Source organism: Leptosomus discolor, chromosome 7 (assembly GCF_034619465.1).
Source record: "Leptosomus discolor isolate bLepDis1 chromosome 7, bLepDis1.hap2, whole genome shotgun sequence".
Taxonomy (NCBI): Eukaryota; Metazoa; Chordata; class Aves; order Leptosomiformes; family Leptosomidae; genus Leptosomus; species Leptosomus discolor.
In genome coordinates, this window is record NC_141397.1 from 56,349,412 (window position 1) to 56,372,773 (window position 23,362).

The window sequence follows — 23,362 nt, forward strand, 5'->3', positions numbered from 1 at the left end:
AAGGAATTCATATTTCAAATAAATTATGATGTTCACAGCCTGCTCATGGAGAAAATAATAATGAGAAAAGTACTCAAATTAGGAATCTAAGGCAGCTTTCAAAATACGCAGCTTTCAAAATATGCCAAGCTTCCACATTAAAATTTAAAATGTTGCCAGTCCAACCTATTCAGTACATCACTAGGTTCATCACAGTGCCATGCGCATTAAGCATTTTACTGGTGCCAGTGAGAAAATTATTTTCTGCATTTCAGTTTTATTACGCTGCACTCTCAAACATGTGCATATACAATCTGGTGATCCCACTTGCCTTTGCAAGCCCTAAAATTCATGCTTGCAGGACGCCTTCATCAAGAGCAGATTTGCAATATAAATGAGTTTGCAACTTCCATTAGTTTTACTGTTCAAGCGTAAACTCCTCCACCAGCTCTGATTTATGTACCGTGAAGTATCTGTAGCTCTTCCCAATGTTCAATGGTAAACTACATAAAATGCTGCCATCTTGTGTTTGGAGACAGATTAAACGCTGAAATCTTTTAAAATCTGGATTTCAAAAGGCAAAAGTAGGATCTACACTGTCAGCATATTGTGTTGAAGAAGAATGAAGTAAATGAGTTATGGAAATTGGAAGCTTCACTTAATTTAGTTTTTTAAACCTCGTCTTTAGAGCAAGTGCTGGGCCCACCACCTCTTGCAGTCAGGTTCAAGGAACTATACTATTTCCCCAAGGTGATCTGGGGTCCGTTTAACCTATTCAACAACTGGTGTGAGAGGTCACCATGTCAAATTAAAAAAAGCAACAGCAGAAGCAGGATTACCTGCATACCAAGAATGATCTTTAGGTAAGAAAATGCGTTAATGCTTCGGAGTATGGAGAACAGGTAAAACATGTTAAATACTACCACCGTTACAACTGATAGCTTGTGTATTCCTTTTGTGAAAAAGCATAGTTGCTCTGCTATTTGTAAACAGCTACTAGAAATACTTATTTTGGCTGCTATGGTTTGGTGGTTTTTTAATTTCTCTATATAGCTAGTAATAAAATCATGGTCATGTGAAATACTACTTTGGAAATGCTTTATTGTAGTTTACCAGTATCACAGTTTACCTGAACGTTATTGTTAACCTAGGCTCAGTAATCAGTGTGACTGAGGGAAGCGAGGTGACCTTGGGGATTCACCCCCCTTCTCCTGCTGCGTTAGGAGATCCAGCTCGGCGTGGATAATACCACCGGCCAGATGGGGCCTGACCACAGGCCCAGCTCCCCGCGCCCCGTCCCCTCAGACACGGACACCGAGCTGTCGCCCCGCGGGGAGGTTCAGCAAGGCCCGCACATGGGTGACCAGCAAACCTGTGAAGCCTGAAGGAGCTGGTGCCCGCCTTCCTCTCAGGAGAGGGCAGGATTGCTGGTCCCACAACGATCTGAGCCTCTTCCACCTACACGGCAGAGGTTTGAGCTGGGGAGCCGGGCCTGGGAGCAGGGTGTTAGGGCACCTGGGGGTCCCCGCGCCCTTCCCGACATCCCTCACGTTTCGTGTCATTCTCGAAGGAACGCGGTCGGCTCAGAGCCCACACTTCCACAAATGTAGCCAGGAGTCCTTCGGCAGCGTGCAGCACTTCACATCTACATGAATTTTATTTGACCTGTCGTTTTATTGCCCAGTTTCTCGGTGTCATCCGACCCCCGCCGCCTTCTCCTGGCTCAGCCCCCACCAGACGGCCATTTCACCCCCTCTCGGCGTGAGCACACAGCCGCCCCTCAGACCTCCTTCCCCACGACCTCCCGCCTCCCCGAGCGGTTTCTCTCCCCGCCGCCGGCTCCTCCTCGCCGCCGCCCGCCTCAGCACGCCCCTGCCGCCGCAGCCACTGCCGGCCGGCCTGGCGCGCACACCCTCCGTCCCGCCGGCCCCCGCGCTCGCCAACATGGCGCTGGTGTTTGCGGCTGAGCGGGGCCGCTGCTGCCTCTGGGCGCTGCGGCGGCAGTGAGTGCGGGGCGGGGGGAGGCGGTACACGGCAGCGCCAGGCCCCGCGGGGGCTGCCTCTGCGCTTTGCCCCGGGGGGTGCCCGACCCGCTCCTCGCCTCCTGCCCCTCTCGCCGCTGGGGCGGAGCGCGCCGTGGCGGCCCTTAGCGGGGGCTGACGGGTGGCGGCGGCGGCAGGGAGCGCGCCCGGGAGGGAGCCGGCGGCGGCTGTCGGGCCTGGGCCTGGGCCTGGGCCTGGGCCTGGGGCGGGGGCGGCTTCCCAAAGCCGAGCTGGGCTGCCCGAGGGAGGAGGGGGAACGGGCTCCGCGCCTCGGGAGGAGCGAGGGAGCTGGGCCGCCGCCCGGCCCCGCTGCTGGGTGCCGAGGGTGGCGCGGTGAGGGGGACACAGGTACCTCGGGCTCCTCTGTGGGCAGAAAGAGCAAAAAAAGCAAAAGCCCACCGAGGGTACGGGGTACAGGTACCCGTGGAACCTGGTACAGATTCCGTGAAACTGCCCTGGTACGAGGGGCTTGATAACCACCGCCTGTAGCCACCGACCGCCCCCGTGGTCCTGTGCAGGACCCGGTGACCGCGGCAGCTGTTCAGGAAAAGTTTAGGAAAACGCACAAATTTCCCCTCTCATTACTGAAACTGAGCTTTTGGTTGTGTGGCATCAAGGACGTCTCGTGGTTTTTTGTCTGGTATCGTTTAAGAATTGCTGGATTTGATCCAAGATTCCAAAATTGATTTATATGTTAATTAAAATCGGGCCAAGAGTTTACTTTTACAGTTTCTTCCAGCCACTTGGCCTTTGCAGTCTGATTTCTTTAGTATTAGTCGTTTGAGGTTTACCTTTTCATTTCTGATACTCTTCATAGCTCTTCTTTCTTGCTGTCTTTCACATTCTTTTATCTTTCACCTTTTCTCTATACAAACAACTCCTATTTCCTTTTTAAGCCTTTTTTTTTTTCATGTCTTCTTTCCTGAATATCTTGAGTTGCCATCTCTGTAATAAATGCCAGATGTTGGCTGTTCCGTCCACTAAAAGATTTTGTTTGGTTTTTTTTTTTTTTTTTAAATGTTAACTATTTCAGTTTGAATGCTGCTAAAAAAGCAAGGGGATAATTTCTGTTGTGTCTAAATGAAAACACTTGTGGAGAGATCTGGTGAAGTTTGTACAACCTTCCTTGTGGTGCTTGAATATGTTCTGTGTAAATAGTTGTATCAGAAGCTTCAGATCCTCTCACCTGAAAATAAAAGTACCTCAGCTGCCACTTCTCCATATACTTTTGTAACACCTCTGTCTGTTTATAATTGTACAGGCAATGGAACCACGTACAAAGATTTGTGAAATGTGCCTCAACGATAGGTATGAAATGTAACTTCTTTAGCTACTAGGTTTAATTGCTTCTGTAATGTGGATGGTTTAACAATTAGTTATAGAACATTAGTTTTCTAAGTAAATACACAATATTTGTATAATTTCTTACAGTAGTCTGTAACTTAGAGAAATAATCTTTAATGTGTAAAAAACATTTTGAATAATTTTACCACTTCTTTTGGGAGGGAACGACAGGTATTAGTTGTTTCCTAGTTGGTCCAGAAAGGACACAGTAAAAATATAAGCATCAACTTTCAGGTTTAAGTGTTGGGTTAGGGTTAGAATATATTTCTTGGATTCTAAAAAGAAAAATACTTAAATTAAATGTATTTCTGCATAAGGACTCTAAGGGAAAAATTCAAAGACTACCATGGAAATGCTTTGGATGAAGTGTGTGGTTTTTTGTTATTGGAATAAATGTATAAACACTAAAAATGATGAAAAAATCTGAATTTTAAATTTGCTTTATTTCCAGGAATGTTTTGAAGAATATATTTCTTCTAAAATTTTCTTACTGTGCTTCATCCTTTTAAACAGGAGGTCACCACATAGGGAAGATTCTTATCGCAAACCGAGGAGAAATTGCATGCAGAGTGATGCGAACAGCAAAGAAAATGGGTGTGAAGTCTGTAGCGGTTTATAGTGAAGCAGACAAAAATGCCATGCATGTAGCAATGGTGAAGTATATTCATTAAGTTTGTGATTAACTTTGATTCACAATGGTATTTCTCATCAGTAAGTTCAGTGTGAAAGTAGATGTGTGTGCTGATGCAGTTGATTTTCACCTCTGTAGTGTTACTTCCAAGTTTTCTTTGAAGCAGTGAAAAGTTTTCCTCATCTCTGTCTCAGCACCTGACAGCAGGAAGTGCCTTAAAGTTGGGTGCTCAAACTTCAGAGTAGCCACTGGGCATTAGAGTGTGGACTCTGATTTTGGGAATTCAGAATTTGTTTCACCCAGTTGAGTGTCTCTGTGAATAGAGGCAGTGATTTAAATGATTGCATACTAGCAGTCCAATAAACAATCTAATTAACTCAGAAATTCAGTTAAATTTGCTTTTTATTATCCACAGTCTGTGTTACATGTATGTTTTCTATAACAGGCAGATGAAGCATATTGCATTGGTCCAGCACCTTCACAGCAGAGTTACTTGGCCATGGAGAAAATAGTGCAGGTGGCCAAGGTCTCAGCAGCACAGGTAAGTAGATCATGACCTTAAACCTTCCGTTACTTCCGTGCTCTTTAGTTCTTTATTTTTACCCATGGTGTTTCCATCTTGTGTTTCCTCAGTACTCTACTGAACTTTCAGGGTTTTCTAAGCTAAACTGATATAAAATAGGCTGGTAACGTTATTCTATTTTAGGCTATTCATCCAGGTTATGGTTTCCTCTCAGAAAACACAGAGTTTGCAGAGTTGTGCAAGCAAGCGGGAATCATCTTCATAGGTCCGCCTTCATCAGCTATCAGAGATATGGGTATAAAGAGGTATCTATTTCTGATTTGTTACTTGGTTATGAAATTTGGCAAAGCTAATTTTGTTAAGAAATGACCAGTTGTTCCATAATTGCGTTATTTTGTCAGTTTTCATTATCTTTTATTTTTATGGCTTTCTGGAAAGGAACAAGCTCCAGGTTTATAGTTGTGGGATTCCTGTAGACATGGAAACAATCAAGATTGTTCAGTTATTAGGGTTTTGGTAATTAAATACCGAACTGATTCTAATTTTCTGGAATTCGGGCATTGCAGTGTTAGATAGTTAAGGGTTCAGCAATCAGGCTGGATGTCTTGTGTATTGGTCAAAAGAACAGTGGAAAAGAAACACCATATTGTCAAGGGTTATTGTGGCTCATGTAAAATGGGGTGATGTTTTGTTCATCACAGAGGATCTTATTGTTAGTTACTTAGATCAAAGAAATGTTTCCAGGGTATGAAGTATAAATCAAGAGTATGGAAATAAGATTATTACTAACACATGAACTGTGTAATACTAATTTCAGAGAATGAATTTTTTATCACTTCCTAATGTGAGCGTGAATTACCTCTGTAATTTAACTAGTTTGGCATGCATATTTGAAGTCATTATAGTTGTTACACTCAAGTGTTTTATGAGTGATATGAATCTAGCCTGTATGACAAAAGGAGTTTTGCCTTTGTATAACTTTAGGTATAGTTTTGGCAGGACACAGCATTGTAATCTGAAAATGTTAGGTTTTGGCCTGTGTAATGTGGGTCAAAAGATAGGAAAGAACAGTAAGCCTGAAACTGGCTATTGCTTTAATGTGGAGGGCTTGGAGATTAAAAATCCCTGTTTGATTAATTACAGTGCAATCATATGTAACCCACTTACGTAAGTAGTTCTGTTAAGGTCAGTGGAACTACTTTTGTGAGGAGAATTAACGTTGGGAACATATACAGGTTTGGAGCTTAAAGTAAGAAAAAACCATTATTACCATTCTAAACATAAAACTGTTCTGTCAAAGCACTTCCAAAGCTATAATGTCTGCTGCTGGCGTTCCTGTTGTTGAAGGTTATCATGGAGAAGATCAATCAGATGAGTGTCTAAAAGAACATGCCAAGAGAATAGGATATCCAGTAATGATTAAAGCTGTTCGTGGAGGTGGAGGAAAGGTAAAGGAGCTACTCTGTTCGTCACATGGTGTAAAGTTGTTGTGTTTCGGAATCTGTAACTGAATATTCTAAAAGAAATCTGAAAAACTACCTTTTGTTAGAGTTTATTATTAATGTCCAGTCTAGCACTATGAAATATCTTTTCCTATTGTTGTGCGGTCAGGCAGAAGATAAGCCAGCCGTGTGCGCTCGCAGCCCAGAGAGGCAATCGTGTCCTGGGCTGCATCGAGAGCAGTGTGGCCAGCAGGTCAAGGGAGGGGATTCTCCCCCTCTTCTCCACTCTGGTGAGACCCCACCTGCAGTGCTGCGTCCAGCTGTGGGGTCCCCAGTGTAAGAAAGACACGGACCTGCTCCAGCGGGTCCAGAGGAAGCATGAAGGTGATCAGGAGGCTGGAGCACCTCCCCTGTGAGGACAGGCTGAGAGAGCTGGGGTTGTTCAGCCTGGAGAAGAGAAGGCTCTGGGGAGACCTTACAGTGGCCTTCCAGCGCTGAAAGGGGCCTACAGGAGAGGTGGGGAGGGACTCTTGATCAGGGAGGGTAGGGGTAGGTCGAGGGGTAATGGTTTCAAACTGAAAGAGGGGAGATTGAGGTCAGATATTAGGAAGAAGTTCTTCACCCTGAGGGTGGTGAGGCACGGTCACAGGTTGCCTAAGGAAGCTGTGGCTGCTCCATCCCTGGCAGTGCTCAAGACCAGGCTGGATGAAGCCTTGAGCAACCTGGTCTGGTGGGAGGTGTCCCTGCCTGTGGCAGGGGGGTTGGAACCAGGTGATCTTTGAGGTCCCTTCCAACCCAAACTGTTCTATGATTCATTTTATGATTCTGTAAGTAGCTGGTATAAATTGGAAGAGGTTTGTTTATTTCAATGGATCTCTAGTCATTCACATAAGCAGGAAGGTTGTCCTATGGATTTGTTTGTGTGAAATGAGATTACTTTAAATTGTTTCTTTGTGATGGATTCTGTGACTTTTTTGTTAACAGTTTTAAATGTTGCATAAGAAGTGATTAGAAATACCATTTAAGTATTTGGTGTCTAGACACTTCTTAATGTATGTCTAAGTCTGAATTTACTCTGAAATAAATTTCTGTAACAATGACATCGTAGAGAGTTCTAATTATTTCCAAAATAGCTGTGTTTGTTATGTAATGAAATCAGTTTTTCTGTGCCAACCTTGGAAATTCTATTCTATTTAAGAATAACATTTAATTTCATACTAATCCATATCAATGGAATGATAACGTCTATTTTTTAACAATTATGGCACTTTCAGTGGGTCTTAGCAGGACTGTCTTATTGGAAGTTGATACACAGTTTTGCTAAAGTTTAAGAAAGAAGGGGAAAGTGTTGCCATGAAGCTCATTTCTTTCTGTTTATGTGCAACAAGGATTTTTATTGTGTACTACATTTTTAGACATTTAGATATGCTTTTTAAATGTATTTTAGGGCATGAGAATTGCTCACTCGGAAAAGGAGTTTCTGGAGCAGCTAGAATCAGCTAGGAGAGAAGCAAAGAAGTCTTTCAATGATGATGCAATGCTGATTGAGAAATTTGTGGATAATCCAAGGTGAGAAATAGATGTTTTAATATGAACACTGTAATGTTTGCTCTACTGTTAAATACACATAACTGTTTTAGTAGTAGGGTGAAAATTGTATGTTTTATTTGCAGTATGGCAGGCGTTAATTCAGTCAAATTTGTTTATAATGTGTAGAATTTTTTTATAGTGACTTTGTTTTGAATTGTAAGAGTTAAAATGCCTCTGTTTGGGAGACAGAGCAGTGATGTTTAATGACATTGATATTCCTCCTTGAGTAAGCTGAGTTATTCCTGAGTCAGGGCTGCTGCCTCTTGTGACTTGCTACACAGTAAATTATGAGGGAAATCATCATTACCAAAGAACAGTGAAGTAGTTTTATTATAATAACTCATAAAGAGGTAGCAACCTATAGGTATGTATCTTGCTTATCCTACGACCGATGAGGTTTCACTTCAGTAGCTGGCATTTAGAATCCTGGTTCACTAAGGAGGTTGATGAAGTCCAAAATAGTTGAACTCCTGCCTAATAGCAGCCTCATTTCTACGTTTTTTGACTATTTAAGGGCAGACGCTTAAACCTTACTGCGTACAAGTTCAAAGTCTGTTTGGGTGAAGTCAGTTGCAGGATTTGGGCTCTACTGAAATACTTTGAAACATTTATTATTATGGAATAGGCATGTTGAAGTCCAAGTATTTGGTGACCAGCATGGCAATGCAGTGTATTTGTTTGAAAGAGACTGCAGTGTGCAAAGGAGACATCAGAAGATCATTGAAGAGGCACCAGGGGTGAGCAGAAAGTTCTTACGTTTTCTATGAACTGACATATTTTTAAAGTAATTGCTAACCCCCATTATTTATCAGGTAGTAATTTGTTTGTAATTCTCAGTACCTGTTTTAATTTTGCTGCAGAAAATGTTCTACTTGAAAAAATCAGTTTCTTTAGGAAAATGGTTCTCGGGGAAAAATGATGTAGACTTCATTGATAAGGATTTCACTACAGTTGCTAAATACCGCGGAATATTCATGCATAGTGAGCTTGATATCACCAAAATTTACCATCATTTGTTATTATTTACAGCCAGGAATTAATCCTGAAGTTCGAAAGAGACTTGGAGAAGCTGCTGTCAAGGCAGCTAAAGCAGTGAATTATGTGGGAGCAGGTAAGTCTGGGGAGGTATGGCTGCTCCAGAGGTATGCATTTAACTTAATAAGACTTTTAAGTCTCCAGGCAAATGGCATCTGATTGTTTTAGAGTCCATGCCCAATTTTTTTGAAGGTGTAAGCAAGTCATCACATAATTAATTCTGATGTAATTACAAATTTAAATTAGCATACCTTGTCTGAGCAGCTGAAGAACAGAAAGAAAAAAATTTCAGAGCAGATAATTCAATCAACTAGATTGTTGATGGAAAGTGAGTTTGAGCAGAGCAAGGGAAAAATAATTTTTCTTTCAGCATACAGGGAATAATACTTTATATTCAAACAGTAAAGCCTTTAAAAAAGAAATACAACTCACTGTCTGTAAAGTCCACACTGTTTGTGAGTTGAAAAAATAACCTGCTAGAATTATTTTTGACTTTCTTTTCTCACTGCTTTCTTTGGATACTTACTTTTAAAAAGTAGTTACATGCCCTGTGCATTTACACAGTGCTTTAATGAGTCTTGGTGCACTTTTTACAGCTATAACGAAATGCAGCTCTTACTGTAGAGGAGAATGGCGACTGAACAGCACAGGATATGTACGTGTGCAAGGAAACCACCCTTCTGTGCTTTCAGACATCAGCTGTGTTCTGTGTATCTGACGTAGAAATAATTGTCTTGTCCTGACATAAATGAATCGAGGGTCTTAGGTGTCCTTTCTGAAAAAGTCTTGTTTTGGTGAAGTGCCTTTTTATTAAATACTTCAGGAACAGTGGAATTTATTATGGACTCCCAACATAATTTTTACTTCATGGAGATGAATACCAGACTGCAAGTAGAGCACCCAGTTACAGAGATGATCACTGGAACAGACTTGGTGGAATGGCAGCTTCGGGTAAGTGTTAACTGATTTTACATGTAGAGTTCCTCTTGTCTGGTGAATAGTGCTCTTTGATATTGCCTATGAGAGACCGGATAGGTTTTCAGATCCTCATCCTCCATTCAGCTAGTAGGCTAGAGTTTCCTTTGCTCCAAAGGAAGGTCTTGTATTACTGTATTTGATTGTAGAGCATTGTGTAGATGCTCTGAATTCCAACAAAGTCTTCTTCCAGTTGTGTAGAGAAGAAACATTTTTTAAAATGTATTTAGAGACATTATAGAGAATGTGGAAAATGGGACAAGTAGGGTCCTGATCTTGCCATGCTGAAAATTTTTTAAAACTCTAGTTCAAATGTATCATTGGCCCAAAAGTCGTTCTTGGATCAGGCCGTAGGAGGAAAACTCCTCACAAAAACATGTATCTGGTGTTACACCAATATAGTCGCATTCTAGAATAAGTGTGTAGTTGTGTGGACTGGAAATGGGGTATTTCCTCACACACCCAATTTGCAGAGGGATCACTCACACGTTTGAATGATAACAGGAAGGTTTGGACCTTAGGGACCTGGAAATGAAAAACAATTTTCGTTAGATATATCCAAAAGTGAACACAGTGGCACACATTGAGCTTAAGTGGATAGGGTTGGGGGAGTGGTTAGTGTAACCAGAAAGAAAACTGGAATGGCAAACACTGATGCAAAAAGGAGCAACTTTTGGCTTCCTGATCTAGGAATGGAAATTGAGCATTGAGTGCTAAGTTGGAGCAGGGATCAAACAATACTGGAAGAAAGAGAAAGAGATAAGGTGGAGAGGTTCAGTGGTCTTAGCATGTGACTTAATGAGTCCATAGATAAAAAAATGTCTATCTGTTCTTAGATTATTTTTGTGGATCTGTATAGTACTACTCTTTCTTTGAAGACTGAGTTATATTGTGCTGTCTCTGCTGAAATCCATAGTGTGGTGGCAGAAGGCAGAGTATGGAAACCCCCTGACACTTCAAAAGAAGATGAAATGTTGCTACAGATTTTTTAATAGGAGTTTGTATTTTCCCATGTAGATAGAAATTGTGTAGCTTCCTGGTAAAGGGTCTCCTCTGTGCTTAACTGCAGCAGGTTTCTTGTTATTATTTTGTCCCTGAAAGTCCCGTTTTTTCAGTCTCAGACTAGTGTGTTGCTGGTGTTTGTTGGTGTTCCTGTATTTGTAATGTGAATTCCTTCAAGTGATAAAATGATGTTTCCTTCCCCGTTAAAGGTTCTTAAATTGTTAGAAACCCCCTTAGAGAAATATTCCCTTAGTGTACAGCTCCCCCAGTATACAGAAGAATCAACAGCGTATGCCAGTAGTGCTGGCTGCCAGTAATCCATTTTATCATCTGCTTTTGAAGCATTTTTTCTCTAATAAAATCTTGTCTTAGTTGACCAGGCTTTAACTTAAACATGTAATTATTTTTTGACGTAACACGTTGAAAAAAATCAGACTGTTTTTCCATTACGTTTTAGCTGTGTGAAATAGTAGGAGATCAGTTTACAGCATAATAATTCAAAATTCTTTGACTGGTGACTCGCAGAGAAAAAGAAAGTAGTAACTTCAGAACTAGCCTTTTATGACCTACCACTTTTTTTCCTCCTTGTGCATTTTTTAATGTGCTCTCTAGTTGTTCATGTTTAGAAGAAAGATTTTAATCTTTCATACATTGGCAATCCAGAATATTGATCCCTCATTAAAGAAAAAAACTACTGCTTTCAGGTTGCAGCAGGAGAGAAGATTCCCCTAATGCAGGAAGAGATTCTACTCCGGGGCCATGCGTTTGAAGCTAGAATATACGCAGAAGACCCTAATAATAACTTTATGCCAGGGGCTGGGCCATTGTTGCACTTATCCACCCCACCGCCTGATAGGTTCACCAGGATAGAAACTGGAGTCAGACAAGGTAAAACCAAAGGCAGTGGTGTAATCAGAAATATTTAACATCAAAAGCTTTTCTATATAAGCATTTCCCTCTTTGGCCTAAATACGTTTGTCTGACAGGGTGTTGTTAAGTCAAATCTCTGCGGAATTATTCTTCCTTGAGATTGTCCATGTACTTTTGATCAATCGCTGAATATTTCGATTACCTCTTTGTTTACCTGTATCCAAATTATTGTCCATTGGATCATGCTGATTATGTTCTCATCACGATTTATCAACCCTGCATTCTGATTGCAACAAAGAAAACTGAATTTGGGTAATGTTACCTCTACAAAAGTCTGTACCAAAGTTGCCCTTGGAATTGAAATGCCAGGTCACATCATTAAAGATTAATGTTTGTTAAGGACATAGAGAAACGTGGCCATCAGTTATGTCAGAGTTTAATGCCGTATAGTGTGCAGTACTATGCATTTTTCTGTGTTTTTCAGAAATACTTGATTTAGTGTTACAGCATTTTTTTTAATATTTTAGGTGATGAGGTTTCTGTTCATTATGATCCAATGATTGCAAAGCTAGTTGTTTGGGCTGAGGATCGTCAAGCAGCACTGAGAAAGTTGCGGTACAGTTTGCATCAATATAATGTAAGTAGAAGGAACCCGATAGGATTTCAGATCAGATCTTGAGATAGCTTTGGGAACAACTTGAGCTAACAAAATGTGGATCAAATACTACTGTAAACCAGAAGTGGTTTCTAAGAGGGAGCCTGCATTGCCACTCACTACCATTTCAGATTCATTATTTGTTTGCAGAAGCTGTATTTTTTTTTTTTCCTGAATTCCAAACTGTTTTTGTTGGTGGAGTGAGTAGAGATAAATGTGAAGACCAGTTTTACAGACAGATTTTTCTCAAGTTTATGATATCTTCAGTTGGATGATGCAGCTGGGACGTTGTAGAATAATAGGGCTAAACAACAACATTTTCAATTGTAGTGTGAGCTTTCTTAAACTTAAAGGAATTTGTAGGTGGAATTTGTGTCATATGATGTTTGCTTGTAATGCCTAATTTATAAAAACAAATTTTTAGACTACATATGTGGTAAAGAAATATGGAGAATTTTTAATGCTGTCAGTTCTTTTTAAGAAGTGATCCCTTTTTCCCCTATAAAAACTACAGGTATTGTATCTATTTTCAAAAGCGGAGTTCAGAAGCTTGGCTTAAGGTGAGACTGAATATTATTTGTGCAGAATTAATTTACACTTTTAAATCAACAACATAAACATGATTGAGGTACTGAAAATGTTTGGCCTGTTGTTTTAGCTAAGAATTAAGATTTCTGCCAGTGAAAGAGATCAAAGAATTCCCTTGGGTTTTCCCAGAATTTTCTTAGTTGTTCTGTCAATAAAGGTTGTCAGTGCAATATAGTTACCAGTTTCACTGATTTCTCTGAAATAATTCTTTCTGTTTTCATGTTGTCTGCTTAAGTATTTTGCAGTACAGGAAATGGGTGGTATGTAGTGAATTTATAAAAGTCACTGTGACCATTTGTTACTGTTAGAAGGTGAAATACGGAATATCTGAACCTATTGTAACTCATTTTTAATAAGAGGCGCTTTTCGTATTAGGAATGTTCTTTAAAATACTCCGAGCATGATTTTCTGTAACAGTAGGTTTTTTTCCTAAGTTACCTCCCATTACTGTTGCTGGGAAACTTTCCTGACTTCACAGTGGACAACAAAGGTAGTGTTTTGAAAACAAGAGTGGTTTGGAGAAAGCTACTCTTGTTTTGGTTTGGTTTTCTGTCTTTTCTAAAGCAGTGGTTTCATTGGTAATAAAACAGATCAGTTGAATTAAATTAAATTTTACTGATAAACTTTCTTCTGGTGGTGCTGCCTGAAGAAACATTGATCTATCATCTGTGCGTAAGTTGAGCAGAAAGCTGTATATTCGTTCATAACTTTGTTTCAGTTTGGCAATATGCTTCTTTTTCTTTACAGATTGTAGGATTAAGCACTAATATTGATTTCTTACTGAGTCTGTCGGGACACCCACAGTTTGAGGCTGGAAATGTGCACACTAATTTCATTCCTCAACACCATGATGAACTATTTCCAACCAAAAAGGCAACCCCACATGAAGTTATGTGTCAGGCAGCTCTAGGACTCATACTGAAAGAGAAAATGCTAACAGATGCTTTTAGAGATCAGTCAGATGGTAAGGATCATTCTTCTTTTGTTTTGTTTTACTTGTGACTGGATGAGACAGTGCTGTGAGCTCATGTGCAATTATTTAATTTGCGTGCTTTTTGCCTTACTTTGTGCCTGCCGAGGGTTCTGCATTCTGGCATCTGTCAGATATTTACACACCAAGCAGACTGTAACTTTTGGTAAGGACAGATAATGAATATGTCGCCCTGTAATGTACAGACTACTTCCCACAGCACTTCAGATAGGCATTATCTGAAAGACCTTGGGGTTCATAATCAGTGTCACCGTGTACTCTTTGCTCTTTACAAGCGTGAACAGGGAGTATCTATCACTATTATTCCCACAGTTGGCCCAAGGTCTTCAGAGATAAAATTGGCTCTGCTAGGATTGGGCAAGGCAGGAGGGTTTAATGGAATGAACAGGGCTCCAGGAGCTGAACATGCTGAGTTCTGACACTGTTAATGGCTATACCGGTGGGGCATGGGATTGCTGTTAACAAAAACTTCGTATAAATCTAATATATGCTGCCAACAACCTCATTAATTTTCTTTCCTCCTCCACTTCAACTGTCCTGGAAACATGAGAGAGTGGGATTGGAAAGATTCTCATACACTAATCCCTTGCTTCAAGAGATGATGAACTACTTGGGCAATGTCTGGTACCTGTGTATATGATCCAGTCTCAAAAACTCCAAGTAATAGAAAATGCCTCAATCTTCCCAGGCAGTTTGCTGCCGTGTTTGACTACTCTTACAGTTGGAACCTCACCTAAAGGTTAATCTGAATCTGCTATGTTGCATTTGAATCCCAGTGCTTTCTTGTCCTGTTCAAGGGTGTGTTCATGGAGGTCAGTCAATATCCTCCTTCTTAGTAAGTGCTGTTGTTAGTGTCGTGTTTTCTGTAGGTTACACACCATCAGTTTGTTCAGTATTGAAGCTTGAGTGAGGGGTTGCCACTATCTGTTACAGTGGTTCCCCAGTATTTTATGTGTAATATAACTATATGATGGTAGTAATAGTAGGACAGTGATTTTATGGTGTAAGTTTGTGTTTTGCCAAAGTAGAACGAAAGTAACATAGTTGTATGTTTTGTATTTTAGATAAATTCTCACCATTTGCATCCAGCACTGGTAGAAGAATAAATATACGCTATACTAGAAAACTGTCTCTGCTGGATGGGGAAAACAGTAAGTTCATAAAAAAGGGTGTGTGGAAGGAGAGGAGATACTTGATGGATAAAGTTATTTCAACTGGTGCTTGAAAATTCAGGTTAAGAAATAGCAAATAGAAGCAGTATGAGTTCTACGCAATTTAAGCGGGGAACTCAGAATCGCATGATTAATTCACATTGTTAGATCTTGAGAGAGAAACCAAATTCAAATGACACTACTAATGGTTATCATTTGAATGAATAAGGTTGAGACTTTTAGAAGAGCTGAGGGCCGTTAACTTTTTTTAAATTATTTTTTTATTTAATTTTGGTGTGAAAATATTCAGCACTTCTTCCATCAAAAATCTGTTCTCTGTCAGGTAACTTAGTGTGGATTTCAGAGCATAACTTCAGGTGTTCATCTTTGAAAAACAAACTGTCTAGAATTCGGGATGAAATCTGCAGTATGCACTAAGCTAATATGAAAATACTTGTTCTTTTCTTAGTATTGGTAGCTCTCTTTTTTTTTTTTTTTTTTTTTTTTTTAAAAAAAAGAATTTTAAAAGATAGACTAAATATTGTTTATATGTCATTATTCTCTAGATCCTATAATTAAATCTACTCACATATACATATTTTGTTTTATTGAACAGTTGTGGATGTAGCTGTAAGTTACAATCAAGAAGGGTCATACAACATGCAGGTACAAGTCCAATTTTTTCAGATATTTCGTTAGATAAAAGAGAAATTGGTTTCCTGTAGATTTCTGTTGGTATTAACTGTTACTGAAGTTGCTTGGTAATTGCCAGTACAGGATTCCATTTTTGGTTTCCTTGCAGCCATTGTTGTAGACGATTATTTTGGCGTGAAAGTATCTTTGCTAGATGCTGGATTGGCGTGGAAGAGCTACTAAAATTCTTCTAAAAATAAGGCTAAGAAAAGCATTTTTTTCCAATATTTAAAGATTTTACTCTTTATTTTTCCCTTCCTTAAATTTGTCTTTCTGAAACACTGAAAGTTAGATTTAAATCTGCATTTAAAAAGACATGTTTTCCACAGGACTCCCGCTTTATTCTGTGCATGAGATGGATCTCCTGTGGGATAAAGAAAAGCTTTCTAGAGCGTTATCTGTCAGATAACACTTTTTTTTTTTTTTTTTGAAGATGGAAATTGGAAAGTGATTACCAAATGAGATGAGGGATAATGAGGATAGTAAGTCTTCTGGTTAAATAATTGAAAGATGCCCCATACAAATGCCTTCTGTCTGCTTTATAGAGATTCTACAGGATACAACTCAAACGTAGATGTTTTTGTATGTGCGTGTGCATGTGTGGTAGTCTCTTAATTGTGGCTGAAGGAGGTTGTGTTTTGCTGAGTGTCAAATATCCTTCTTGCATCACCTGGAGTCGAATGGGTTTCATCTCAAATTTGGCACAGAAGCTGATTGTATGCTCAAGAATGCAGTCTCTCTGTAATTCAGCTTCTTGTTTCCAATATTCAGAAAAGGAGAGTTACAAGAATAAGTCAGTATTTAGGAACTGCTTAGTCTGTATATAGAGGAGTGTACTAGAAAAATAGTGAGAAAATTATTGTGCTTTCATGTGTGTAACCACATGTTGGGTAACTCAAACCCTTATACCCTTATTTCTACTGATACAAATATTGAGATAATCACATCCCTCAAGTAGTATGTAGGTTATTCTGTGTGTATTGATTACATATGTAATGCAGGAGAGCTTTTACGCTTCAGGCTTGTCTCATGCAAGTAATGTCAGCAAAAAAAAAATAAAAAGAGGCTGGAAGGAATGTAGAGTGGGGCCTGTTGGGGAGAGGAAGTGCAACTGGGGAGAATGTAAACTCCCAGGGAAAAAGGAAGAATGGGGATTGAGATGGAAATGGAGAGAAGCTGGAGATAAAGGATGGAGAAACACAATCGGGAGCGGATCATGAGGAGGACAGTGCATCTGGAGTGCTGCAAAACCTGTCCTGAGGCCAATCAACTAGAGCAGGTTGCTGGGCCATGGAACTGGCAAGCGCTCGCAGTGCTGCCCAGGGTGTTCCCCTGCTCAGGATGCTGCTCAAGCAAAGGATTTTTTTTCTTGAGGATCAGTATCAGATCAGCAGTATCCTTTCAATGCATGTTAAAAGGTCTTCATTCAGTGGGAATACAGTGTGCGACTGTGGGCATACAGTGTGTGACTGTGTAAATGAAGACTGAATTTTATCTCTACTCGTAACAGCCCAAAAGACTAGTAAGTCTCTGATTCTTTGCTCACAGATGTTAGACTTGCAACTAAACAGATCAGTTAAACATAATGCACTTATGTTCATATTCTTACTGTCTTTATATTCTGAAGTTGTGGCAGAGTGCAGTTTCCATTCTTGTAGATTAAAGAGTTACCTACAAAGAAATGACCTTTCAGTTTGGTCTTTCTTTTGCAGTTTTGGTGTCTAATTGACACTATCTCCATTATTGCTCTCCTCTGCTCCTGAGTAGGTTTATTGAATATATTGTAGTTTTTGTATTACAGGCTGTCAAGAGTGAGGAAGTTACTTGTCTTTTGGAAAGCACTGTGGAAACTGTGATGTGAGGTGAATAGTATGGATTTTTCAGTTTGAAGAAAGTCAGGATTCTGGGACAAATTAAAAATATTGGATTCCAGTAGCATCACTAACCAGAATATTCTGGTTTTTTTTTGTTTTTCCTGAGAAATAGTATACCTTTGTATTTTGCTGAGCACTATTGCATAGTTTGTGATAAAAAATGTCCTCAGAGAGCATATTGGCTAATCTTCTGAGCTGATTGCATTGGATACAGAATACATTCTGTTAATTGAAAAATAAAGGATACATAAGATTTTAAAAGATTTTTTTTTTTTTTAATTCCAGAATTATCTATGAAGAATCACAGGTTATGAGCGTATACTACAAATTACTAACTTCTGCTTTGTTGTGTTAGATTCATGAAGGATTAGGCTTTGTCCTTATAAAAGCATTTAATTTTCAGATTCAAGATAAAACATTCCTGATTTCTGGAGAGATCTTCAATGAAGGTGATTCAGTTTACTTGAGGTCTTCAGTAAATGGAACAGTGTGTAAGTCCAAATTGGTCATTTTGGACAACACCATTTATCTCTTCTTTCCGGTAAAGTTCCTTTCTTTATTATCACAAGTATAAAATTTCAGAGTTTTGTCCATGGCAGTGAAGAAAAATTGCAGGAGGATATGCAAGAGAATCATAGGATATGAAAGAGAATCATAATTTCAAGTTCTTTCATTGGCCGATAATGTTTTGATACTTGTTGGATGTATAGCTGTAATTAGAAGTGAGTTGCTTATGGTCAGTGAGTGAGAAAATTAATTACTTTTAGAAAGATAAAATACAATTAGGTGAATCAGAGTTGCACGTGATGGTTTGAGGGGGAGAACAAAATATTAAAATGGTCGAGTATCTAAGTTTGTCATAAACAGTAACAATCTTCAAACTGGCAATTATTTGAAAGTGCTTGTAACTGGTAGTTTTATTTCAGTGTATTTAATTTTTAATACTAATTGATAAGGAAGAAGTTGATATTGGTCTGAGGGAGGGTAACTTCAGCTAATATTAAAAAATTGGAATTATGAGTTACCATGGCATTGTCTGCATTGCATGAATAATGGCATTTGAAAGAGGAGGTACCTAAGTTGCGTGATTAGGCTGATAATTTTTTATTTGCAGTTAAAAAGATTACAGAGGGTTAAAGTAACTCAATAAAAATGTGATCTAATAAGCAAATTATTATATATTAGTTTCAATAATTAACCTCTAGCTCTGAGCCCCATTAGACTTTCAGCAAAATGTAGTGAAAACTTTGCTTCTCCAATGATGAGGACAAAATAACTCATGCTGGAATGGCAAAGCTCAGTTTTCCTATGGTATCAGAGTGGAAACTGAGCTGGGGGATCTAGAAGAAATCTCAGGAGTTTTAGGATGTCGGGGAGAACGAGTGTTTGGGAAACTCTGGGTAGCAAGTCTGAGAGGAATTAGAGGATTTTGAATAATGGTGAGAATTTTTACTAAACCTAGCACTGAGTCCATTTTGCTGTAAATGCTCATGTTGACAGTGTGTGGCAGCGAAGATGCCAACGTCTTTCTTACCTGTTGCAGCAATCTGGCTACCCCTTGTGCAAACAGCCTTTGCTCATTTTCCAAAACCATGAATGGGGAAGGTGTAGGTTTGGAGCCTCTCTTTCACAGAGGTCTTTCCCTCCTTGCTGGTCCTTACTAGCAGCAGACGTGGCCTTTTAAGGCATTGGCCAAGTAGTGAGCATGCCGACAGTCCTTTTGCTCTGACCCCAGTAGTCTGCCACCTTAAACAGTGGACTGATTTGACTAAACCTGGATCTGTTCTTTCTCTGTGTGTCAGCATGTCTACTGGTGGTATTATTTTATGTTCTTAACTCATATGTCATCGATTTTATCTCTGTAGGAAGGTAGTGCTCAGATTGGCCTTCCTGTGCCCAAGTACTTATCTGCAATGAGTTCAGTGGGAATGCCAAGTGGTGCTGTAGCACCCATGACAGGCACAGTTGAAAAGGTAATTATAATAATGTGGGTAGGAAATGAATTCTCCAATACATATCCAAGTTCACTCTTCCAGAAATGGTGCTTGCTTCTGTACTGCCAGGAAAAAATCAGGGCCAGAAATGTCAGTGCTGCGTGACTTCTCCCAAGTGAAAAAAGCCCTGTTTACTCTGCGTTTTCAGCAGCCATACAAGAGTTTTTCAGGCTTCTAGTTGTCTTTTTCTAGAGCTCTGGAAGATCTGAATATCTATCTAATCCTACTGCTTAAACAATTTTTTCTTCATCTTAATTACTTTCTAAGTCAAAGTTCCCTGAAGTGTTACAGGCTGTTTGATCCATTTCAACTAACCAAAAGAGTGAGATGCTAGATGCACTTGCAAAAAAACCAAAACTCAGAAATGCCTTTTTTGTTAAGCTGTGTGTTTTGCTGCTTCTGTTTTTGTTTCTTTTTCTTTAGCTCAGCAAGTCTTGTGTATTTCTCTGTATGGTGACCAAGTTTCAATGGAAAAGAGACTTCCAGGAGAGTTCAGTAGTTAAAGGTTTCTGCTAGCAATGAAAAGGCATGAACCCTTTCAGAGGGTGGAGTGCATTGACATGGATCTCTTACATACTGAGTGAACACTTTAAATCAGAGTTATTGTAGAAAAACTAGATGGCTCCTGCGATCTTCCTTCTGGATTTTGTTTAAACAAACAACTTTAGGGACTGGCTCCAGGAAGAGGTTCTGCATTTTCTCAAAATAGAAGCTCTTAAGCCCAGAAACGGTAGAATAGACATTGTCTCTTCTGGTGTTTCTTCTTTGATACATAAGTGGCTTCCTGGTCATCCTGTTAGCTGTTACTGAACCTCTTTCTATAGCCTCTGACTTCCCTTGAGTATTATCTAGAGAACTCAGATACTCAATTCAGCAATAATAAGGATATTATGAGGCTGCTTTGCAAAACCCACAGTCACTCAGAGTATTGTGCTAGCCAAGATGCAGCTGACCATTTTTAATGGTACAGACATGCATGATTTTTTCCCAATTTTCTCTTGAATTGTAGGTGTTTGTGAAAGCAGGGGATAAGGTTCAGACTGGAGACCCTCTAATGGTTATGATAGCTATGAAAATGGAGGTAAGTGACATATAAAAGGTTTTAATTACTGAGAAAATAAAAATCCGGTCAGAATTTAATCATTTTTGGTTGCATGATTGAAGTGCATTGCAGAGTGTAGCTTGCAGATGTCATTATCACTTCATATGCTGTAAAACAAGTGTTCTGTCTGACTAGATTTTAGAGGATTATATTTGCTGTAATTTTATTAACAAATGATGATTATATAATCCATGGTATTCTGCAGATGTTTTGACATTCATTTGGTTAGCTTTGTCAATCCTGCTTCCCCCCACACCACCTTTTACTTTTCTAGCAGAAAACTGTCTAGGTGTATCTCTTGCTCACTGTTTGTGATATAATGTAATGTCTGCAATTACTTCATGCAGAAATTTAGCTAATGGTGACTTTGTAAATAACCTCAGGATTTTTTTTTTTCTTTATAATTTTTTTATTATTATTTACATGAAGTTTTACCAAGAGTACACTAAAGAGTCTTCGTAATTGTCCGTGTGGCGTTCAGTGGACTAGCATTTTGGCCATTATATCTTGTCACTATACTTGACCATGGCTCAGATTGCTTGAACTGTAATTTTTGTAGCCTGAACTGGTTTGTTTTGGCTATTAGTTTATTTTAAACTTCAGTCTGTGGTAGCAGAATTAACATTGTTAAAAAAATTTTCTTTTCCTTTATCATGCTGTTTTTCTAAATTACACTAAAATTACATTAAATACAACAACTGTGCACTAAAAAAAGATTACACCCAAAATTATTTGCAATTGGATGCTAAATGTTTGTTCCTCTCCAGCTGATATCTCAGATTGACTTTATCCAGGCTGTTGGATTTTTGTTTTTAATTAGCAGTGCTATTGAAATATAAAATGTAAAATTTAAAAAGCAAATTATTTAAATAAATCCTTGCTTAGATGTGAGGATTTTTATATCTGATATTAAATATTTTGATATTAAACTAACCCTATGTAGAAAACTACCAAGAAATAAAACTTCAATGGAAAACTAACCTGATACAATAACAAGTAGATCAGTTTGGGGATTGGTATGTAAACGTGCTATTCCTTTACTGTCACTAGTTGCTCTATGTGTATTTCAGCTGGATTTTCATAGAATCGTAGAATCACAGAACGGTTTGGGTTGGAAGGGACCTCAAAGATCACCTGGTTCCAACCCCCCTGCCACAGGCAGGGACACCTCCCACCAGACCAGGTTGCTCAAGGCTCCATCCAACCTGGCCTTGAGCACTGCCAGGGATGGAGCAGCCACAGCTTCCTTAGGCAACCTGTGACCGTGCCTCACCACCCTCAGGGTGAAGAACTTCTTCCTAATATCTGACCTCAATCTCCCCTCTTTCAGTTTGAAACCATTACCCCTCGACCTACCCCTACCCTCCCTGATCAAGAGTCCCTCCCCACCTCTCCTGTAGGCCCCTTTCAGCGCTGGAAGGCCACTGTAAGGTCTCCCCAGAGCCTTCTCTTCTCCAGGCTGAACAACCCCAGCTCTCTCAGCCTGTCCTCACAGGGGAGGTGCTCCAGCCTCCTGATCACCTTCATGCTTCCTCTGGACCCGCTGGAGCAGGTCCGTGTCTTTCTTACACTGGGGACCCCACAGCTGGACGCAGCACTGCAGGTGGGGTCTCACCAGAGTGGAGAAGAGGGGGAGAATCCCCTCCCTCGACCTGCTGGCCACGCTGCTCTCGATGCAGCCCAGGACACAATTGCCTTTCTGGGCTGCGAGCGCACATGGCTGGCTCATACTCAGTTTTTCATCCACTAATACCCCCAAGTCCTTCTCTGCAGGGCTGCTCTCAATCCAGTCATTGCCCAGCCTGTACTTGTGCTGGGGATATTTTGCCAAATATCTGTTCAATAAAGACCCCTCCTGTCAATGAAACAAAAATATCTGTGGTAAATCTGCAGATTCCTCTTAAGGGAACAAATCTGCTATATGATTAACATTTTGGACTAAAACGGTATTATTTCTGCCTGATATTTACTATAATAACAAAGTATTAGTGAAGTAGAGTAACATTCAGCTGTTCATACTTCAAAATACAATATTATATAGCATTTTTGTCCCCAGTATACTTCTCAAAATAAATACTGGTGAGAAAATAAAACTTGAAAAAGGACTAGGATAGCATTTTAAAAGATTTAAAATAAATACACATGTGTTAGAGGAAGTAATTAAGTATGTTCTGTTCTAATTGCACCGAAGAGTAATATTAGCATTTGCTGCAGAGACAGGAGGGGGAAAAAAAAAAGTACTTTGTTGGTTCACTATTGATCTGTTTCTGTGCAGCATACCATAAGGGCTCCAAAGGCAGGAGTGATAAAAAAGGTTAATTTCCAAGAAGGTGCCCAGGCCAATAGACACGCTCCGCTAGTTGAATTTGTGGATGAAGAAGCCGAGTCAAAATAAAATTGAAGGAAGGTGCATTTTATTTTTTCTACTTTGCTGATTTTTCTCTCAGGAGAAGATTGCTTCATCTTTTCAGCAAGCTGTTTTGTATAATAGATTGGGGAATTGAATTCCTCTGCATTTCCTGCACTGTAAATGATGCTGAGTTTACTGACATTTGGATATCACTATACTGTAATTGTATATATAACTTGTGGACCTACGTGATTGTTGTTCAGTGGTTATGTTTGCCTGTGAAAAGGCATTAGACTGGAAAAAGATGTGGAACGCTTAAAGGATGGGAGAGGTTGATACGGACTGTAAGTTGCAGACAGCTAGGGTTCTCTTGCCTACTTTTTCATTCACAGCTGCCTTTTTGCCCTGAGATGTGAGCGCATTGATTTGAAGGACACTTGAAAGGTGACAGTTGTTTCATGAATTCATTTCTCTGGCAAAATTCCTGTTTGTGGCTTATGTTTTTGCCTGAATAGTGAACTCAGGATTCTT

The 23,362-nt window shown here is 39.7% G+C and overlaps 1 protein-coding gene across 1 annotated transcript; it reads left to right on the forward strand.

Annotated features, from left to right (window-relative positions):
• The first annotated feature begins 1,923 nt into the window (after positions 1-1,923).
• Positions 1,924-22,876, forward strand: MCCC1 (methylcrotonyl-CoA carboxylase subunit 1). The gene is made up of 19 exons (XM_086467950.1): positions 1,924-1,982; positions 3,283-3,329; positions 3,879-4,018; positions 4,442-4,537; positions 4,703-4,824; positions 5,820-5,967; positions 7,409-7,530; positions 8,177-8,288; positions 8,581-8,662; positions 9,410-9,537; positions 11,268-11,451; positions 11,961-12,070; positions 13,424-13,640; positions 14,732-14,818; positions 15,435-15,484; positions 17,789-17,926; positions 19,251-19,358; positions 20,389-20,460; positions 22,757-22,876. The coding sequence occupies exons 1-19, from the start codon at positions 1,924-1,926 to the stop codon at positions 22,874-22,876; spliced, it is 2,142 nt and encodes a 713-aa protein (XP_086324076.1).
• Positions 22,877-23,362: the final 486 nt, after the last annotated feature.